Source organism: Salvelinus namaycush, chromosome 27, assembly GCF_016432855.1.
Source record: "Salvelinus namaycush isolate Seneca chromosome 27, SaNama_1.0, whole genome shotgun sequence".
Lineage (NCBI taxonomy): Eukaryota > Metazoa > Chordata > Actinopteri > Salmoniformes > Salmonidae > Salvelinus > Salvelinus namaycush.
This window is the reverse complement of record NC_052333.1, coordinates 29,742,842-29,763,616: the sequence shown is the minus strand read 5'-3', so window position 1 is coordinate 29,763,616 and position 20,775 is coordinate 29,742,842. Positions and strand designations below refer to the sequence as shown.

Sequence of the window (20,775 nt, the reverse complement as noted above, 5' to 3'; positions counted from 1 at the left end):
AAAGTATGATAACTCTTCAAGTATTACACATAGCTAACGGATCTGTTGCACAACTCTTATTGAGGAGGAAGAATCAATAATTGGTCTCTCCAAACAGATTGCTCTGTTTTCTCCTCCTCTGCAGAAAGGGGTCCATTTGAAAAAAAAGGTGTGAAGAGTTTTTGTCAAAGGAAGAAAATGATCAAGCCTATCAGAGAGTACATCTCACTGCTTTTCCTGTATGAGGATATCTGGGCTATTTATGGAACTGGGCGATTGGATATGAAAGTTCAGTTGGTAGTGTGTCTCTGTTGTTTCTATGACTTGTTTATATTTAGTGGCAGGGTAGCGGCAGGGTAGCCTAGTGGTTAGAGCGTTGGGCTAGTAACCGAAAGGTTGCAAGTTCAAATCCCCGAGCTGACAAGGTACAAATCTGTCGTTCTGCCCCTGAACAAGGCAGTTAACCCACTGTTCTTAGGCTGTCATTGAAAATAAGAGTTTGTTCTTAACTGACTTGCCTAGTTAAATAAAAAAATAAAAAAGGTTAAATGTAAGTCGCTCTGGATAAGAGCGTCTGCTAAATGACTTAAATGTAAATGTAAATGGACCTTGAAGTGCTGATGTGATTATACATCACTCAAACCCACTGTCTTAATGCTGTTATAGGATTTCATAACCTAGGCCGTAGATAGTTTATCCACCAGTGTTTTGATTACTGTATGACACTAAACATCTTACTGTACTGTAAGGCACGTTAGAATTCAGCCCGACTACACATGTAAAATAAGGTGAATCAAGAGGTTAAAAATGCATAGAAATCCAATTACGGAATATTGACATGGATATTGAATGGGGATGTCCTTAGAACTACAGTATATTCTAGTAATTCTATGTCAAAACAGCTGTGTCTGACTATAGGGCTTACCGGTGCAGAGTTGTCCTTCTTCCCCCGGGAGCGCACCATTCGTCCCAGCACCTCCAGGCCATCTGTGGTGATGTTGCCCGCCGCGTTGATGGCCTTCTCCCCCACCAGCTTACAGTCGATGACAGCTTTGGCGTTGGTCTTGCTAATAGCCAGGTGCAGCTACAGGGAAGTTTAAGAAGCAGACCTGGGTTAAAATCCTATTTGAAATCTTTCAAATACGTTGAGCGTTTGCCAAAGCCTGCCTGGAGTGCCAGTTTGGCAGGGTTTACACTTTTGTGGCTATTCTATTGGTTCCATTGCGCCAGGCAAGGTCAATCCTAAACACAGCTAAATGATCCTAAATTATTTAAAATAGTATTTGAACCCAGGTCTGTTTGGAACACAGACACAGTGGGATTGAAACGTCTTATGTGTGAGTCTCAATAAATCACTGGGGAGCATTACAGAGTTGCGGGCGAACATACTTTTTTCCAAATAGTCCAGAACGCAGACAGCAGTTCAAAGAGACACAGGCTGTAAAATAAGGTCTGCTCTGAGAATTGCACCAGTCACCCGAAACGAGAGAGTCAGTTCTGAAGTCGGGTGATTTAAGACGTTTTTGTGACAAATAAAATATTAGCTTTTTTTTTATACCCTTGACACATCAAGCTTCTACTGTATGCTTCGTGGAAATGGGATGTCTCATGGGGAAATATATGGGGGAATTTCAAGACATTAGCAAAATCACATTTGGCGATTAGGCCTGGCTCGCAGTCGACATTCCAATTCATCCCAAAGGTGTTCGATGGGGTTGAGGTCAGGGCTCTGCGCAGCAATATTCCCTAAAAGAAATTCCACACTGAGCAAATTTCCAGTCGGCTGAGCACAAACTTGAACGTTGTGAAAATTCTGTGCAACTTCCAGCGTGCGTTTACTGTGAACACTGAGGCTGTACCCTCTTTAAGTTACAGTTTTAACAGTGGCCAAGTAGGCTACTGTGGCTATTTTATCATAATGTAGGCCTACCAGAGTGGCCTACTATCAAAAACAATGGAGAAAATGCATCCCATAACATTTTAACATGGAAATAACTGTTTAATCATTCAGCCTACAGTAGCAGCCAATGTGTGGTGTTCAATGTGGGCCTACATTCCATGAGACTTTTGAAAAAAAACATGCAGGGCTTGACATTAACCTGTTGATCCACTTGTCCTTCAGACAAGGAGGTGACTGAACATTTTGTTGTGTTGTTTGATGCAAGAAACCACTTTACAAAATAAAATCCATTATTATTCCCATACCATTATTACAGAGAATCAGACAAATTATGCTACCCTCTGCCTACTTAGCTTATTCAAGCCTGTCTCAAAATACAACACTGCCCCTTTAAGACAAAAAAAAGCTCTTTACCTAGCTTTTCAAAATGTCTAGAAATGTACACCTTTTGTGCTCTTATAGAAAGCAATCCCTCCCCTATTGCTGACTACAAAGGATCTGAAACTGGGCTATTAACTCACTAACTAGTAAAGGATATGAACAAAATGTGCACATGCGGCTACATGCAGCTCTCGCTTTGATCTCAAAACAAGCGCATCTACTCACGGATCCATATATGGCAATGGTCTACCGCAGGTCTGATTGGCTATGCCGCACTGGTCTGTGTAGAGTATGGTCTGGGTCATGCACAATAGAATCCTAGTCCGATGCCTACAACAACATCTCTTGTATAGTTTGTTTTGTTTCGGTGTGTTGCATTGCAAGTGGCTAATATTGCATTGATTCGATCACAATTGCCACAGTAAAGGGAAACGTTGATAGTGTTAACTAACAGGGAAAAGTCTAGAAAGTTGAGTGAAGTTACATTTTGTGCTACTCTCCGTGGGCTGATATTTCCTCTGCGCTCTGCACTGCCGTCTGCGGCAGTCTCGGGGGGTACTGCACGCCTGCGCGCAGTTTAGAGGGAATATTGCTGTGGAGTCAAGTTCTTACACACCAATCTCGAAAAACCATTTCTGTATGGACCTCGCTTTGTGCATAAGGGGATTATCATGCTGAAAAAGGGCCTTCCTCAAACTGTTGCCACAAAGTTGTAAGCACAGAATTGTCTAGAATGTCATTGTATGCTGTAGCGTTAACATTTCCCTTCACTGGAACTAAGGGGCCTAGACCGAACCATGAAAAACAGCCCCAGACCATCATTATTCCTCCTCCACCAAACTCTCCAGTTGGCACTATGCATTCGGGCCGGTAGCATTCTCCTGGCATCCGCCAAACCCAGATTCGTCCGTCGGACTCCCAGATGGTGAAGTGTGATTCATCACTCCAGAGAACGCGTTTCCACTGCTCCAGAGTCTAATGGCCGCGAGCTTTACACCACTCCAAGCCGATGCTTGGCATTGCACATGGTGATCATCACAATAACAGCACTTACAGTTGACCGGGCAACTCTAGTAGGGCAGAAATTTGAAGAACTGACTTGTTGGAAAGGTGGCATCCTACGACGGTACCACGTTGAAAATCACTGAGCTCTTCAGTACGGGCCATTTTATTGCCAATGTTTGTCTATGGAGATCGCATGGCTGTGTGCTCAATTTGATACACCTGTCAGAAACAGATGGGGATGAAATAGCCGAATCCACTCATTTGAAGGGGTGTCCACTTACCTTTGGCCATGTAGTGTATCTATTCTACCTGAATATCAAATGTAAATGTGTGTCTTTATGAAACAGCACTTTCAGCTTTGTTGAAATTGGTGCATTACTATGCTAAAGCTCTGATAATGATGGAACTGTAGCATTTCCTTTGCATTTACACCTTTGTTCCTACAAAAACAGATTCCTGATGAATCAATTCGAATTAGGTATCTGGTCATCAAGCAGGTCTTCTTGAGAGGTCATCTAAAATGTTACCACATTATCACCAAAGTGCTGACAAGATGACACATGATAATACTTATGGATTGGCAGGGCAAAGAATTGCAGTAATCACTGGTGATAATTTGCTGAGAAAAAAGGCAACAGTGGGTTAATTGAATACAGGCCATAGTCACTTTCAGTCATATTCAATTCTTCCTCCCTACATAGTTTAGGTTGTTAAGCTTGTTTGGAAGAGGCTATGATTCAAATACGAATATATTATTCTGGCAATATTGGGGTGCCAGCTTCATTCCACATGGTTTGCATTTTAAAAGAAAAAAATGAAATATGAAATATGAAGGGGATTCCTTGTGAATATCATAATGGCACCGTATTACCCACAGTATATATTACTACTACAGCCACACACTGTGTACTGGTACCGTGTGGCTCAGTTGGTAGAGCACGGCACTTGCAACGCCAAGAGTTGTGGGTTCTAGTCCCACTTGGGCCACCCATACGTAAAATGTATGCACGCATGGCTTGTAAGTCACATTGAATAAAAGCGCCTGCTAAATGACATTTAGTACTATTATTGTGAGGCAAAAAAGTTGAAACAATTTGAACAGTCAAAACATAAGTGATTTACAAACTGCTCCAAAAAAGGTAGGTGTTTGTTTCAGGTGCTACATCTCACTCAAGGATGATAATGTTAGTTATCTGTAGACAGAGGATGATTATGACATTGGCAAGTGGGTGACCTGAATACACTATCAGATAACTGTGCCAGTGAAGAGATAAAGCACATCCTCATTCATTTTAGCAGCAGGCCATGGATGTGGGCAAAGGTATTGTAAGCTCCACTGACAGCCAGACAAGAGTGACTTAACGTCACTCAACAAGCTGGCTTATAGCCAGGAAGCAGGACATTCTCTGAGGTGTTAGGGTGATGTTGTAGCAGCGTTTGCACTGAGGAAGTGAGACAACAAGGAGTGCTTTTGAACTCTGACCTTGTGGAAACTGCCGTAGAAGAGCTTCTTGATCTCAGGTCCCTCGAAGGTCACAGTCTGAAACTGTCCTTTGTAGTCGTGGTTGAAGAAGGTGAGGGTCTTGCCACCGTCTAGAGTTGGAAAGAGAACCGTTTGACAGTATACAGTACAACTCGAATATAGTAAGGAATGTTCTCGTTTCAAATAGAGGAGGCACGGATGGTTTAGTAGACATTGTGCAATCTGAGCAATGGGATACCTTTTGAAAATGTAGCCTACATTGACAAAATGTTTCTGCTGCTCACAACTGATAAATGAGCAGAGACACCTGGGGAAATGTCCCTGGCTTTGTCTATCTTATGACAGCAACCAAGTCCCAGCCCCGCCCCCCGGCATTCTACTCACTGTCCAGGATGACGCCCACCAGGGGCTCGTTGTCCTTGTTGAGGATCTCCCACAATGCAAAGGGCTCTTTGGGGGTTTCAGGCAGTAGGCGGAACAGTATGGTGATGGTGTAATCAGAGGGCAAGCCCTCAGGGTGGATAAACCTGGGGTGGAAAGTTCACAGAACAATAGGCTCTCGTCTGAACATACTGCAGGTTTGGTTGTACTGTAGCACCTTCACCGAGTTCAACTGTTGTTAAACACATTTTCAAATGCTGTTTCAACTTGCCAATTAAATTCTTTCAATAGCGTCTTTCAATTCGAAAGAGAGGTTAGGAGCAGGAAGCTATTGTTTCTCCATACTGTATTTGGACCACATTTGCTGCATTATAATTTGAGAATGGAACACAAAATGACTATGCTTTGTGTGATGTGGTGTGGGGATTGTTTCAGATAAAGGAGAGGAAATACACCAGGCAAGGTCAGCTGTCTGTCATTATCACCACCTCTTCATTGTAATAACAGCATTTTTAGGCCACATGACAGGAAAAGAGGATTAAATTCGGGGGAGTAGGGTTAGTTGTATGCTATAAGGTGATGTTTATGTTATCATTGGGTAAGTGTTGCCAATACTTAAATACATTGTCATAAAGTTATAATATATATGAAGTGTCATGTACTTGTGTTAAGCAACCTGTATCATTGTAGTCCCTGACATTTTGTCACTTTGGACAAGAGCATCTACAAAATTCTACATGATTGATGGAAGATAATGCGCTGTAATGCCTTTTAGTTAAGATGCTAGTGTCCATACTTGGTGGGCTGGGCGAGGAGGGAGTTGTTGTGCAGGCGGAAGCAGGGGAAGCTGTTGAAGGTGCCAGGCTCCATGGACACTCCTGATACATGTCCATACAGACCCTCCACCAGGCCAAACATCTCCATCATCCTGAAACCTGCAGCCACAACATAAACAACCGTGAGTCGGTGTAAAAGCAGATATATCCATACACAGTTGTCTACTGATAAGTAAAAAGAATCTGTTTTATCATGACTTCTCAATACTGGGCTTCTAGTTCTTATCATTGAAGATGTTCTGACTTATTGGTACACACTTTGAAACAGGCCATTTTACGCAGTGTTAATGGTACGGGTTGACACTTCAGAGTCCAGTGTTTGAAATGATCTGTGTCAACTGTATTGTACCTGTCCAGTTTACAATGATGTTGTGCATAACAGTTATACTGGGGTCGGAACTAGTCAACGGGTCAGAGAGTAGAGGTCTTGACTGTGCTCTATATGCTAGGAGGCATGAAGAGGTTCTATAAGTAAGTATGCTCCAGTCTCTAACCTGGCAAGGTACTGCCACTCATCGCCACCGAAGGACAAGCTGAAAGACAAAACAGTTATGTCACTCCATGGATAAAAATAGACACAATAATATGTCCCTCCCCTGTTTCCAAATAACATGGATGTAGGACTCACTGGCAGTGGCAGCCTCACAAACAAAGGTGACCAGCTTTTCCTCAATTTTCTTGAAGGCGTCTAAATCGTCCACAAAGAAAACGTGTCTCTCGCTGGGCTTGCTGGCGATGCTCACCAGCTCCCCGTAGTCCGCATCCGCAAAACCAATGGCAAAGACAATGTACCCTGTGAAGAAGGTAAGCATACAATATTGCCAATTGTGTGTAATGTGCATACAAATCTAGAACATTTTGGTGGATTAACATACAGATACTTTTTTGTACAACCTTCTATTCAATTGAATTCTCGCATCATGTGCATTACCTTCCATCTGCATCTCTTTGGAGACCTTGTTGACATCGTCCTGAGAGCGCCCGTCAGTCAACACCACCACTACTTTGGGGATGCCCCTCCGGATCCCTCCCCCCACCGTGAAGATGGTGTCTTTCACATGCCGGATGGCTAGCCCTAGAGTAAGAGAATTAGAAGGAGGGATGAAGGGGGGAATGGAGGGAGAGAGAGAGAGAGAGGGAGGAGGGGAAGATGAAGAGAGGTGTTACACTCAAAGTGAGATTGACAGCAGGAGTTACTGCCAGGTTACTTGGTAGAGGATCATGGTTTTGGGTTACCACTATCACTGCAAATGATTCAGCAAAAAATATACAATGTAGTTATTATTCCCACCCCACCTGCAACTATACACATCACACACAAATACAGCAGAATCAAAGGAGAACACAATGCAACAATTATCATTACCAAGCGGACTTCTTTGTTGCACCCGTTTGAAAAAAAGAAAACATTGCTGGATGACTTGGAGAATGCATTATCGCTCCCCTTGGGGTTCCTGGGTTTGGTACTTAGAAACACTGATTAGTGACAGTGTCTCACTGTTCTCCGGAAGCCAACTCTGGCCTGTCTGATTACAATGACTGATTCTTTTTTGGCAGGTTACAAAAGGAAAGTCAATAAGGGGTATTTCTGTTCATCTGGCGGCTACAGCTGTCTCAATGGGATTCAGCTATCCTGTTAATTAACTGTTATGGGAGTCCCTTTAGAAATTCAAAGAAAAAGAAATGGGGACTTAATGTATGCTTCAGAGCAATTATATGAAAACTCTACATTGGTAGGGAGTGAATAAGGTTTGACAAAGGTTTGGCTTTAAAAAAGTCCACTTGCCTGTCTTGGTGTTCCCTCCCTTGTAGGAGATGCGGTTAATGGCCTCTAGTAGCCTCTCCTTGTTGTCGTAGGAGTTGAGTTTGAACTCGGTTCTAGCATCGTCACTAAACTGGACAATGGCCACCTGGCAGGAGAAAGATACTATGAGTTTAATGAAAAAGGGGGCATTGTTCATAAAAGCACAGGTGACACATAGTCAAACATAAATGTACCTTCATACATTTTAAGACCATTAATTACTATTTATTTGAGTATATCACTACAGTACTGTAAGTGCTAGCCGGCTACAGGACCTCACCCATTGGTTGATCTAGGTGTCAATATTTACCTGAGTGCCATCTGGTCCAATGGTGTCGAGGGCTCCTGTGGTGCTGTACAGGAAGCGGATGATTTTCAGGAAGCTTTCATCCCCGATGCTCCAGGAGCCATCCACTAGGAACGCCAGGTCTGCCTTGGCTGCCTTGCAAACTGGCATGAGAGAAGGAATGAGAGAAAGGAGCGAGAGAGGAGAGAGTGATAGAAGTAGAGAAAAGTAGGTGGAGGGAGGAGGAAGAGAGATAGAGGGATGAGGAGATATGAGGAAAGGGGGAGAGGGATGATGAGTGAGAGAAGGAGAGGAGAAGAGGGGAGAGAGTGGAAGAGTGAGAGAAAAGAATATACAAACAGAAAAAGAGACAGAGGGAGACAGAACAGGACATTTACATTTACAAGGCAATTAGAACATGCTCTTATCAAGAGCAATTTAAATTCAGTGCCCACAATAAGAGTTCCTACAATAGACAGCATATATAATACAAACTGACAAAGAAAGAGAACAATATACACACACACACACACACACACACACACACACACACACACACACACACACACACACACACACACACACACACACACACACACACACACACACACACACACACACACACACACACACACACACACACACACACACACACACACACTCTAGCCTCAAAAGGCAGCAGTGGAAGAATCACAATGGAGAATGGAGAGAGCTTTCTCATTCTCCACAGGTTACGAGAGAGAAGCTGCGATGATTGGCAATTATCTCAACAACTTCCCTCTCTCATATCAGCGCCAGCCAGGGACAGATTGACCAGTAGAATACCTCATTTCCTGTTGTTTACTGTTCTGCTCTGGCATTTTCAAAGGAACCAAAAAAGAATAACCAAGTTGCTAGTACGTGGGAAGCAACGTGAACTAAAAGTAGCATTTGTTGATGTTTCCTAGGCATACAATGACAATAATAAAACAATAAGAATTACAGGCTTGGAAGTTCCAACAGAGGGGACTGAGTTTTCAGTTAACTTTTACAAGACTCATCCCGGGAAAGCTGTGTAGGAAAAAAGAAAACTGCTAAGATTATCGTCCTCTAAAACAGCAAATAAAGTTAAACTTATACACATTTTCTACACATAAGTATAATAATAATATGTTGCATGTGTTTGTTGGAGAATTGTAAATATTCTGAGATATTCTGACTTGAAACTCAAGACACAAGGTCACACAAGTTCCAGCTTATGGTATTATCTCAGACTAAAAAGCTCATATGGGATCGTTTTTGAAAGTCTGAATAGATTTGTGATTATTCTAAAAGCACATTAAACAGCTTTACTATCATTTCAGATGTCTGTAGTCATGACCGTGCAACTTGTATCAGATTCACATATTTGTGTCAGGAATCATTTGAGGTTTGAATGTCAGTCAGGGACCGGTTTAAAATTGACCAAGCAACCTGACAGAGTGATTTCCATGGTAACTGCCTGTTCTGAGGGCTCTTTAGTTTACTTTAACCTTTCACCAAACAAAATTACAGTGCCTTCAGAAAGCATTCACGCCCCTTGAGTTTTTCCACATTTTCTTGTCTTACAGCGTGAATTTAAAATTGATTAAATTTAGATTGTTTTGTCACTGGCCTCCACACAATCACACAATACCCCATAATGGCAAAGTGTAATTTTTTGTTGTTGACATTTTTACAAATTAATTACACAGCTGAAAGGTCTTGAGTCAATAAGTATTCAACCTCTTTGTTATGGCAAGCCTAAATAAGTTCAAGAGTAAACATCTGCTTAACAAGTCACTTTATAAGTTCCATGGAATCTCTCTGTGTGCAATATTAGTGTTTAACATGATTTTTGAATGACTACCTCATCTCTGTACCCCACACATACAATTATCTGTAAGATCCCTCAGTCGAGCAGTGAATTTCAAACACAGATTCAACCACAAAGACCAGGGAGGTTTTCCAATGCCTCGCAAAGAAGTGCATCTATTGGTAGATGGGTAAAAAAAAAAGAAGCAGACATGAAATATCCATTTGAGCATGTTGAAGTTATGAATTACACTTCGGATAGTGTATCAATACACCCAGTCAAAGATACAGGCGTCCTTCCTAACTCAGCTGCTGGAGAGCAAGGAAATAGCTCAGAGATTTCACCATGAAGCCAATGCTGACTTTAAAACAGTTACAGAGTTTAATGGCTGTGATAGGAGAAAACTGAGGATGAATCAACAACATTATAGTTACTCCACAATGCTAACCTAATTGAGAGAAAAGAAGGAAGCCTGTACAGAATAAACATATTCTAAAACATGCATTCTGTTTGCAACAAGGCGTTAAAGTAATAATGCAAAAAATTGGGAAAAGCAGATTTTGCAAATCTGGCAAAGCCAACTTTTTATCCTGAATACAAAGTGTTAGGTTTGTGGCAAATCCAATACAACACATTACTGAGAACCACTCTCCATATTTTCAAGCATAGTGGTGGCTGCATCACGTTATGGGTATGCTTGTAATCATTAAGGAGTTTTCAGGATAAAAAAGTAACGGAATGGCGCTAAGCACAGGCAAAATCCGAGAGGTTCAGTCTGCTTTCCACCAGACACTGGGAGATGAATTCACCTTTCAGCTGGACATGAACCTAAAACAAAAACAAAAGGCCATATCTACACTGGAGCTTCTTACCAAAAAGACAGTGAACGTTCCTGAGTGGCCGAGTTACAGTTTTGACTTAAATCTCCTTTAAAATCTATGACAAGACCTGAAAATGATTGTCTAGCAATGATCTACAACCTATTTTTTCAACACCTTTTTCTCCCCTATTGGTAGTTACAGTCTTATCCCATCGCTGCAACTCCCGTATGGACTTGGGAGAGGCGAAGGTCGAGAGCCATGCGTCCTCTGAAACACAGCCCTGCTTCTTGACACACTGTTCGCTTTACCCGGAAGCCAGCTGCACCAATGTGTCGGAGGAAACGCCGTACACCTGGAGACTGTGTCAGTGTGCATATGCCCTTCCCGCCACAGGAGTAGCTAGAGCACGATGGGACAAGGACATTGGGACAAGGACCCTCCCCTAACCCGGACGACGCTTGGCCAATTGTGCGCCGTCTCATGGCCCTCCCGGTCTCGGCCGGCTGCGACACAGCCCGGGATCAAACCCAGGTCTGTAGTGATGCCTGCAGTGCCTTAGACTGCTGCACCACTCGGGAGGCTAATCAATCACCAATTTGACAGAGTTTGAAGTATTTTGAAAATAATAATGGGCAAATGTTGCACAATCCAGGTGTGGAAAGCTCTTAGAGACTTACCCAGCAAGACTCACAGCTGTAATCGCTGCCAAAGGTGATTATTACATGTATTGACTCAGGGGGTTGAATACTTATGTGATCAAGGTATATTAGTGTTTGTTTTTCATTCGGTTTTTTCAATGTTAGAAATTTTCTTCCACTTTGACATTACAGAGTATTTTGTGTAGATCCATTTGAATCCCACTTCGTAACACAACAAAATGTGAAAAAAAGTCAAGGGGTGTGAATACTTTCTGAAGGCCCTGTATGTTAAGGGTCATGCCACTCTAAGTGAGTTGAACAAAAATACATAGATAATCTACCATAGGGGATATCTCTACAGTATCTATACGCCGATGGGTGGGGACTTGTGAGCATTTGAGTGCAAAATTGCTGCGCTACATCACCCAGGTAGATGTTCACAATGGACAGTATTAGTTCCCTTTACCCCATAAAGGAACATGAAGGGCTTTGAGGCCAAGCCAAAAGCACTATAGCTTACTAAACGCAATACAGACCTAAAGTTTTTCTCTCCAGCAGCCCAACCAAGCATCAATGTTTACTAGGGAAAACACTGATGACATCAGTACTGGTCTACCAGATAGGAAGGGAGTGGACCACACTCGGACCAACAGGTATGTGTTTACAACAGGCCTTTTGTCTTACCTTCCTTGGTTGAGGGTATGGTGGGAGGAGGGGTGGTAGTGGGCGGTCTGGTGGGTGCCGGGGTGGGAACAGGGACTGCATGAAAGCAATGACATAAGACACACACAAATCATTATAACATCCTCATTAGTTGTCTATGTCACCTCACCTAACAACATGCTTGGTGAGGCTTTCATTTACAGTAAAAAAAATGCCTACAGACAGAAGATACCACATTGATAATAGCATCAAACATAACATATATAATCAGTCAGATGATAGAAGAATCAGAAGGAATTCAGAGAATAAATCAGAGATGGTAGCTTATGCTTAGCAGCATGCCGAGGTGATGATTAAGTTACCTATATACAGTAATTTGCTAGCTTGATCACTACCAACAGCGGCAGTCAAATTGAAATGAATTGAACCATTTTTTTCTAGCTCTGGAACCCTGCTGGAACCCGCATATACTTTACCGCCGTAGTTATTCAGCTACATGAAACTGGGAATTACTTTTGATGGCAGCCTCGCCTGGGGAAACACAGGGTAATTTAAAAAAGGCCTTTAGCTCTAATCTGCATCAAAACAAAGCTATAAATCAGTGTCTAAACTTAGAGTAAAGCAACTCAATGCAAACAAATGCCTAGTGGGTTAGAGAGAGTGCCTTGATTACTGTTGTGGTTGGCCACAGACCGAATCATGATTCATTCCTGGGAGAGGCATTCAAGTGCCTCCCAGGAGGCTAATAATGTCTTGAAAATATTGTATATGTTGTGACTGTCTGTAAGGCATGTTGATGTACTGTATGTTTGGTGTGGATAACGTTGTAGCGATGTTGCTACAGTCTAGAGGGAATACTTTTTTTGTTTATGTTTTAACTAAAAACTTTGGGGCGCCAAAATAAATCACTTCGGGGCTGGTTTTGGCCTGCGAGCTGCCGGTTGCCCGACAGGTGATGTTGGAACTTATGTCGTTACAACATTGTCACAATGTTGTAAGAATCCTTTCTGAGAATAGTAGCAAGTCGGTTGTAGGGCTGTTGTAGAGTGTATACTAAGCAGCAGTTGATGGGGACACCTACAGGTTCTCTCTGTGGTGGTGATTGCAGGTCCCTCTGTGTCCTGAAGTTGGGCGTACACACTGATTTTGTACTGCGTGTTAGCTGTCAGGTCATTGAAGCAGTGCCGGGTGGCTCCTCCTCCCAGCCTTGCCTCCTGTTTATGTCCATCTAAAATGAAGACAGAATAACCCTCACAATATGCACTGTGTATATAGTGTACAAAACAGGAAACTGTTGAGCATGAAAAACCCAGCAGCATTGCAGTTCTTCACACAAACCATGTATTAAGACCTGTGCCTCTTACACAAACTGTTCGGGGTTATTCAAATATCTGGCAACCCGAGCAGTGGCCTTTCCATGAGTAGAATCTCATTATGAGGTCTCCTGTGGAAGTGGCGGGTTCATTTCTCACCCCAGAATTTTAATTTCAGAACCTTCCCCTTAAGGCCTCAAGTTAAGCCAATTTCACTCATACACCGAGGTGGTATTTTCTTTGGGTAATTATATATTTATCTAGCCATCATAAATCCTAATTTGGGCTTAATACCGGCTGATAGATCTAATATTTCAGGAGCTCCCAACGGTAATGCTGCGAAATTGCAATGTGCGAAACGCTACACGATAATAATGATGTTTGGGTCTCAGTGTTAAACTTGATGAATTGCTCGCATTATTTTCCTATTTGGCAGATGATACTCATATTGGGATCAACACAGCATCGATAAGACATTGACATTTTAAATGTTCCATTGCTGAAATATTCCATGCCATCTGTTGCATAAATCCCACTATATGCTAACTGTATGTTAGGATAAATTGTAAATTGAATGTCATGAATTGTCTAGAATTAGATTAATGCCAGGTTCTCTCATTAATTCAGGACGTATTTTGTTTTATCATATGGACTGGCATACTAAACTCAGCAAAAAAAGAAACGTCCTCTCACTGTCAACTGGTTTCTTTTTCAGCAAACTTAACTTTATATTTGTATAAACATAACAAGATTCCACAACTGAGACATAAACTGAACAAGTTCCACAGACATGTGGAAAAAAAGTAACAGTCAGTATCTGGTGTGGCCACCAGCTGCAATAAGTACTGCAGTGCATCTCCTCCTCATGAACTGCACCAGATTTGCCAGTTTCCACCAAGGCACCTGCAAGTTCCCGGACATTTCCGGGGGGAATGACCCTAGCCCTCACCCTCCGATCCAACAGGTCCCAGACGTGCTCAATGGGATTGAGATCCGGGCTCTTTACTGGCCATAGCAGAACACTGACATTCCTGTCTTGCAGGAAATCACGCACGGAACGAGCAGTATGTCTGGTGGCATTGTCATGCTGGAGGGTCATGTCAGGATGAGCCTGCAGGAAGGGTACCACATGAGGGAGGAGGATGTCTTCCTCAACGCACAGCATTGAGATTGCCTGCAATGACAACAAGCTCAGTCCGATGATGCTGTGACACACCGCCCCAGACCATGACGGGCCCTCCACCTCCAAATTGATCCCGCTCCAGAGTACAGGCCTCGGTGTAACGCTCATTCTTTCGACGATAAACGCAAATCCGACCATCACCCCTGGTGAGACAAAACCGCGACTCATCAGTGAAGACCACTTTTTGCCAGTCCTGTCTGGTCCAGCGAAGGTGGGTTTGTGCCCATAGGCGACGTTGTTGCCGGTGATGTCTGGTGAGGACCTACCTTACAACAGGCCTACAAGCCCTCAGTCCAGCCTCTCTCAGCCTATTGCGGACAGTCTGAGTGTCACGTTCGTCGTAATGAGTAGACCAAGGCGCAGCGTGAATAGAGTTCCACATATTTTTAATAAACTGAAACTCACCAAAACAAAACAATAAAGCATAAATGAAACGTGAAGCTACTGGTGTGCACTCAGGCAACTCAATGTAGACAAGATCCCACGAATACCAATGGGGAAATGGCTACCTAAATATGATCCCCAATCAGAGACAACGATAAACTGCTGCCTCTGATTGGGAACCATATCAGGCCACCATAGAAATACAAAAAAACACCTAAATGACCACCCAAGTCACTATCACACCCCAACCAACACAGAGAAAAAACAGCTTACTATGGTCAGGGCGTGACAGTACTCCCCCCCAAAGGTGCGGACTCCGACCGCAAAACCTGACTCAATAGGGGAGGGTCCGGGTGGGCATCTATGTTGGATGATGCAGGGCGTCGGGGGCGGCTCCGGTGCGGAACGAAGTACCCACTCCGCTCGTAGTTACGTCTTCCTCCATGGCGGTTCTGGTGCGGGGATCATCGCCGGAAGGTACGGACCATAGGTCGTCGCTGGAGGCACCGGACTGTGGATCGTCACCGGAGGCTCTGGACCGAGAACCCTTGCTGAAGGCTCTGGACTGCAGATCGCCGCTGGAGGCTCTGGACTGCCGACCGTCGCTGGAGGCTTTGCCGCTGGAGGCACCGGACCGTGGATAATCGCCGGAGGCTCTGAACTGGGAACCACCACTGGAGGCTCCGGACTGCAGATCGTCGCCGGAAGCTCTGGACTGGGAACCCCCGCTGGAGGCTCTGGACTGCAGCTCGTCGCTGAAGACTCTGGACTGCAGATCATCGCTGGAGGCTCTGGACTGCAGATCGTCGCTGCAGGCTTCGTCGCTGGAGGCACCGGACCGTGGATCATCGCCGGAGGCTCTGAACTGGGAAACACCACTGGAGGCTCCGGACTGCAGATCATTGCCGGAGGCTCTGGACTGCAGCTCGCCGCTGAAAACTCTGGACTGCAGATCGTCGCTGGAGGCTCCGGACTGCAGATCGTCGCTGGAAGCTTCGTCGCTGGAGGCACTGGACCGTGGATCATCGCCGGAGGCTCTGAACTGGGAACCACCACTGGAGGCTCCGGACTGCAGATCGTTGCCGGAGGCTCTGGACTGCAGCTCGCCGCTGAAGACTCCGGACCGCAGATCGTCGCTGGAGGCTCCGGACTGCAGATCGTCGCTGGAGGCTCCGGACTGCAGATCGTCGCTGGAGGCTTCGTCGCTGGAGGCTCCGGACTGCAGATCGTTGCCGGGGGCTCTGGACTGAGAACCCCCGCTGGAGGCTCTGGACTGCAGCTAGTCGCTGAAGACTCCGTACCGTCGCTGGAGGCTCCGGACTGCGGATCGTCGCTGGAGGCTCTGGACTGCGGACCGTTGCTTGAGGCTCCGGACTGGGGACCGTCGCTGGAGGTTCCGGACTGGGGACCGTCGCTGGAGGCTCCGGAATGGGGACCGTCGCTGAAGGCTCCGGACTGGGAACCGTCGCTGAAGGCTCCGGACTGGGAACCGTCGCTGAAGGCTCCGGACTGGTGACCGTCTCAGGAGGTTCCAGACTGTGGACCGTCGCTGGAGGCTCTGGAATGGGGACCGTCGCTGAAGGCTCCGGACTGGGGACCGTCTCAGGAGGTTCCGGGTCTGTGGACCGTCTCAGGAGGTTCCGGACTGTGGACCGTCTCAGGAGGTTCCGGACTGTGGACCGTCTCAGGAGGTTCCGGACTGTAGATCGTCGCTGGAGGCTTCGTCGCTGGAGGCTCCGGACTGCAGATCGTTGCCGGGGGCTCTGGACTGAGAACCCCCGCTGGAGGCTCTGGACTGCAGCTAGTCGCTGAAGACTCCGTACCGTCGCTGGAGGCTCCGGACTCCTAACTCCTTTAGCCCCACAATGAAATAGGGTGCAGGCCAGGCAGCAGGCTGTTAGCCAACCTGCCAGCTTAGTGGAGTCTGCCAATAGCACAGTCAATGTAGTCAGCTCAGCCATACCCATACCCATTGAGACTGTGTCTGTGCCTCGACCTAGGTTGGGCAAAACTAAACATGGCGGTGTTCGCCTTAGCAATCTTATTAGGATAAAGACCTCCTCCATTCCTGCCATTATTGAAAGAGATCATGATACCTCACATCTCAAAATAGGGTTACTTAATGTTAGATCCCTCACTTCAAAGGCAGTCATAGTCAATGAACTAATCACTGATCATAATCTTGATGTGATTGGCCTGACTGAAACATGGCTTAAGCCTGATGAATTTACTGTGTTAAATGAGGCCTCACCTCCTGGTTACACTAGTGACCATATCCCCCGTGCATCCCGCAAAGGCGGAGGTGTTGCTAACATTTACGATAGCAAATTTCAATTTACAAAAAAAAAAAAAAAATGACGTTTTCGTCTTTTGAGCTTCTAGTCATGAAATCTATGCAGCCTACTCAATCACTTTTTATAGCTACTGTTTACAGGCCTCCTGGGCCATATACAGCGTTCCTCTCTGAGTTCCCTGAATTCCTATCAGACCTTCTAGTCATAGCAGATCATATTCTAATTTTTGGTGATTTTAATATTCATATGGAGAAGTCCACAGACCCACTCCAAAAGTCTTTCGGAGCCATCATCGACTCAGTGGGTTTTGTCCAACATGTCTCTGGACCTACTCACTGCCACAGTCATACTCTGGACCTAGTTTTGTCCCATGGAATAAATGTTGTAGATCTTAATGTTTTCCCACATAATCCTGGACTATCGGACCACCATTTTATTACGTTTGCAATCGCAACAAATAATCTGCTCAGACCCCAACCAAGGAGCATCAAAAGTCGTGCTATAAATTCTCAGACAACACAAAAATTCCTTGATGCCCTTCCAGACTCCTTCTGCCTACCCAAGGACGTCGGAGGACAAAAATCAGTTAACCACTTAACTGAGGAACTCAATTTAACCTTGCGCAATACCCTAGATGCAGTTGCACCCCTAAAAACGAAAAACATTTGTCATAAGAAACTAGCTCCCTGGTATACAGAAAATACCCGAGCTTTGAAGCAAGCTTCCAGGAAATTGGAACGGAAATGGCGCCACACCAAACTGGAAGTCTTCCGACTAGCTTGGAAAGACAGTACCGTGCAGTACCGAAGAGCCCTCACTGCTGCTCGATCATCCTACTTTTCCAACTTAATCGAGGAAAATAAGAACAATCCAAAATTTCTTTTTGATACTGTTGCAAAGCTAACTAAAAAGCAGCATTCCCCAAGAGAGGATGGCTTTCACTTCAGCAGTAATAAATTCATGAACTTCTTTGAGGAAAAGATCATGACCATTAGAAAGCAAATTACGGACTCCTCTTTGAATCTGCATATTCCTCCAGGGCTTAGCTGTCCTGGATCTGCACAGCTCTGCCAGGGCCTGGGATCGGGAGAGACACTTAAGTGTTTTAGTACTATATCTCTTGACACAATGATGAAAATAATCATGGCCTCTAAACCTTCAAGCTGCATACTGGATCCTATTCCTACTAAACTGCTGAAAGAGCTGCTTCCTGTGCTTGGCCCTCCTATGTTGAACATAATAAACAGCTCTCTATCCACCGGATGTGTACCAAACTCACTAAAAGTGGCAGTGATAAAGCCTCTCTTGAAAAAGCCAAACCTTGACCCGGAAAATATAAAAAACTATCGGCCTATATCGAATCTTCCATTCCTCTCAAAAAATTTTGAAAAAGCTGTTGCGCAGCAACTCACTGCCTTTCTGAAGACAAACAATGTATACGAAATGCTTCAGTCTGGTTTTAGACCCCATCATAGCACTGAGACTGCACTTGTGAAGGTGGTAAATGACCTTTTAATGGCGTCAGACCGAGGCTCTGCATCTGTCCTCGTGCTACTAGACCTTAGTGCTGCCTTTGACACCATCGATCACCACATTCTTTTGGAGAGACTGGAAACCCAAATTGGTCTACACGGACCAGTTCTGGCCTGGTTTAGATCTTACCTGTCGGAAAGATATCAGTTTGTCTCTGTGAATGGTTTGTCCTCTGACAAATCAACTGTGCATTTCGGTGTTCCTCAAGGTTCCGTTTTAGGACCACTATTGTTTTCACTATATATTTTACCTCTTGGGGATGTTATTCGAAAACATAATGTTAACTTTCACTGCTATGCGGATGACACACAGCTGTACATTTCAATGAAACATGGTGAAGCCCCAAAATTGCCCTCGCTAGAAGCCTGTGTTTCAGACATAAGGAAGTGGATGGCTGAAAACTTTCTACTTTTAAACTCGGACAAAACAGAGATGCTTGTTCTAGGTCCCAAGAAACAAAGAGATCTTCTGTTAAATCTGACAATTCATCTTGATGGTTGTAAAGTCGTCTCAAATAAAACTGTGAAGGACCTCGGCGTTACTCTTGACCCTGATCTCTCTTTTGACGAGCATATCAAGACTGTTTCAAGGACAGCTTTTTTCCATCTACGTAACATTGCAAAAATCAGAAATTTTCTGTCCAAAAATGATGCAGAAAAATTAATCCATGCATTTGTTACTTCTAGGTTAGACTACTGCAATGCTCTACTTTCCGGCTACCCGGATAAAGCACTAAATAAACTTCAGTTAGTGCTAAATACGGCTGCTAGAATCCTGACTAGAACCAAGAAATTTGATCATATTACTCCAGTGCTAGCTTCCCTACACTGGCTTCCTGTTAAGGCAAGGGCTGATTTCAAGGTTTTACTGTTAACCTATAAAGCGTTACATGGGCTTGCTCCTACCTATCTTTCCGAGTTGGTCCTGCCGTACATACCAATACGTACGCTACGGTCACAAGACGCAGGCCTCCTAATTGTCCCTAGAATTTCTAAGCAAACAGCGGGAGGCAGGGCTTTCTCCTATAGATCTCCATTTTTATGGAACAGTCTGCCTACCCATGTGAGAGACGCAGACTCGGTCTCAACCTTTAAGTCTTTACTGAAGACTTATCTCTTCAGTAGGTCATATGATTGAGTGTAGTCTGGCCCAGGAGTGTGAAGGTGAACGGAAAGGCTCTGGAGCAACGAACCGCCCTTGCTGTCTCTGCCTGGCCGGTTCCCCTCTCTCCACTGGGATTCTCTGCCTCTAACCCTATTACAGGGGCTGAGTCACTGGCTTACTGGTGCTCTTTCATGCCGTCCCTGGGAGGGGTGCGTCACTTGAGTGGGTTGAGTTACTGACGTGATCTTCCTGTCTGGGTTGGCGCCCCCCCTTGGTTTGTGCTGTGGTGGAGATCTTTGTTGGCTATACTCGGCCTTGTCTCAGGATTATAAGTTGGTGGTTGAAGATATCCCTCCAGTGGTGCGGGGGCTGTGCTTTGGCAAAGTGGGTGGGGTTATATCCTTCCTATTTGGCCCTGTCCGGGGGTATCTTCGGATGGGGCCACAGTGTCTCCTGACCGCTCCTGTCTCAGCCTCCAGTATTTATGCTGCAGTAGTTTGTGTCGGGGGGCTAGGGTCAGTTGGTTATACCTGGAGTACTTCTCCTGTCTTATCCAGTGTCCTGTGTGAATTTAAGTATGCTTTCTCTAATTCTCTCGTTCTCTCTTTCTTTCTCTCTCTGAGAACCTGAGCCCTAGGACCATACGTCAGGACTACCGGGCATGACGACTCCCTGCTGCCCCCAGTCCGCCTGGCCTTGCTGCTATTCCAGTTTCAACTGTTCTGCCTGCGGTTACGGAACCCCTACCTGTCCCAGACCTGCTGTTTTCAACTCTTAATGATCGGCTATGAAAAGCCAACAGATTTATTCCTGATTATTATTTGACCATGCTTGTCATTTATGAACATTTTGAAAATCTTGGCTCTCTCTAATTTTCTCCTTCTCTCTTTCTTTCTCTCGGAGGACCTGAGCCCTGGGACCATACGTCGGGACTGCCGGGCGTGGTGGCTCCTTGCTGTCCCCAGTCCGCCTGG

The 20,775-nt window shown here is 44.8% G+C and overlaps 1 protein-coding gene across 1 annotated transcript in view; it reads right to left on the bottom strand.

Annotated features, from left to right (window-relative positions):
- The window catches only part of LOC120022784 (collagen alpha-1(XIV) chain-like), a 62,333-nt gene that overhangs the window by 16,851 nt on the left and 24,707 nt on the right, over positions 1 to 20,775 (bottom strand). The window contains exons 14-24 of the mRNA XM_038966780.1: positions 13,072 to 13,218; positions 12,012 to 12,086; positions 8,080 to 8,219; positions 7,752 to 7,875; positions 6,897 to 7,040; positions 6,594 to 6,758; positions 6,460 to 6,498; positions 5,926 to 6,064; positions 5,133 to 5,275; positions 4,749 to 4,858; positions 905 to 1,063 (exon numbers count right to left, since the gene is read on the bottom strand). Of these exons, the coding sequence (XP_038822708.1) occupies positions 905 to 1,063; positions 4,749 to 4,858; positions 5,133 to 5,275; positions 5,926 to 6,064; positions 6,460 to 6,498; positions 6,594 to 6,758; positions 6,897 to 7,040; positions 7,752 to 7,875; positions 8,080 to 8,219; positions 12,012 to 12,086; positions 13,072 to 13,218 (1,385 nt within the window). The remainder of the gene's footprint in view (positions 1 to 904; positions 1,064 to 4,748; positions 4,859 to 5,132; positions 5,276 to 5,925; positions 6,065 to 6,459; positions 6,499 to 6,593; positions 6,759 to 6,896; positions 7,041 to 7,751; positions 7,876 to 8,079; positions 8,220 to 12,011; positions 12,087 to 13,071; positions 13,219 to 20,775) is intronic.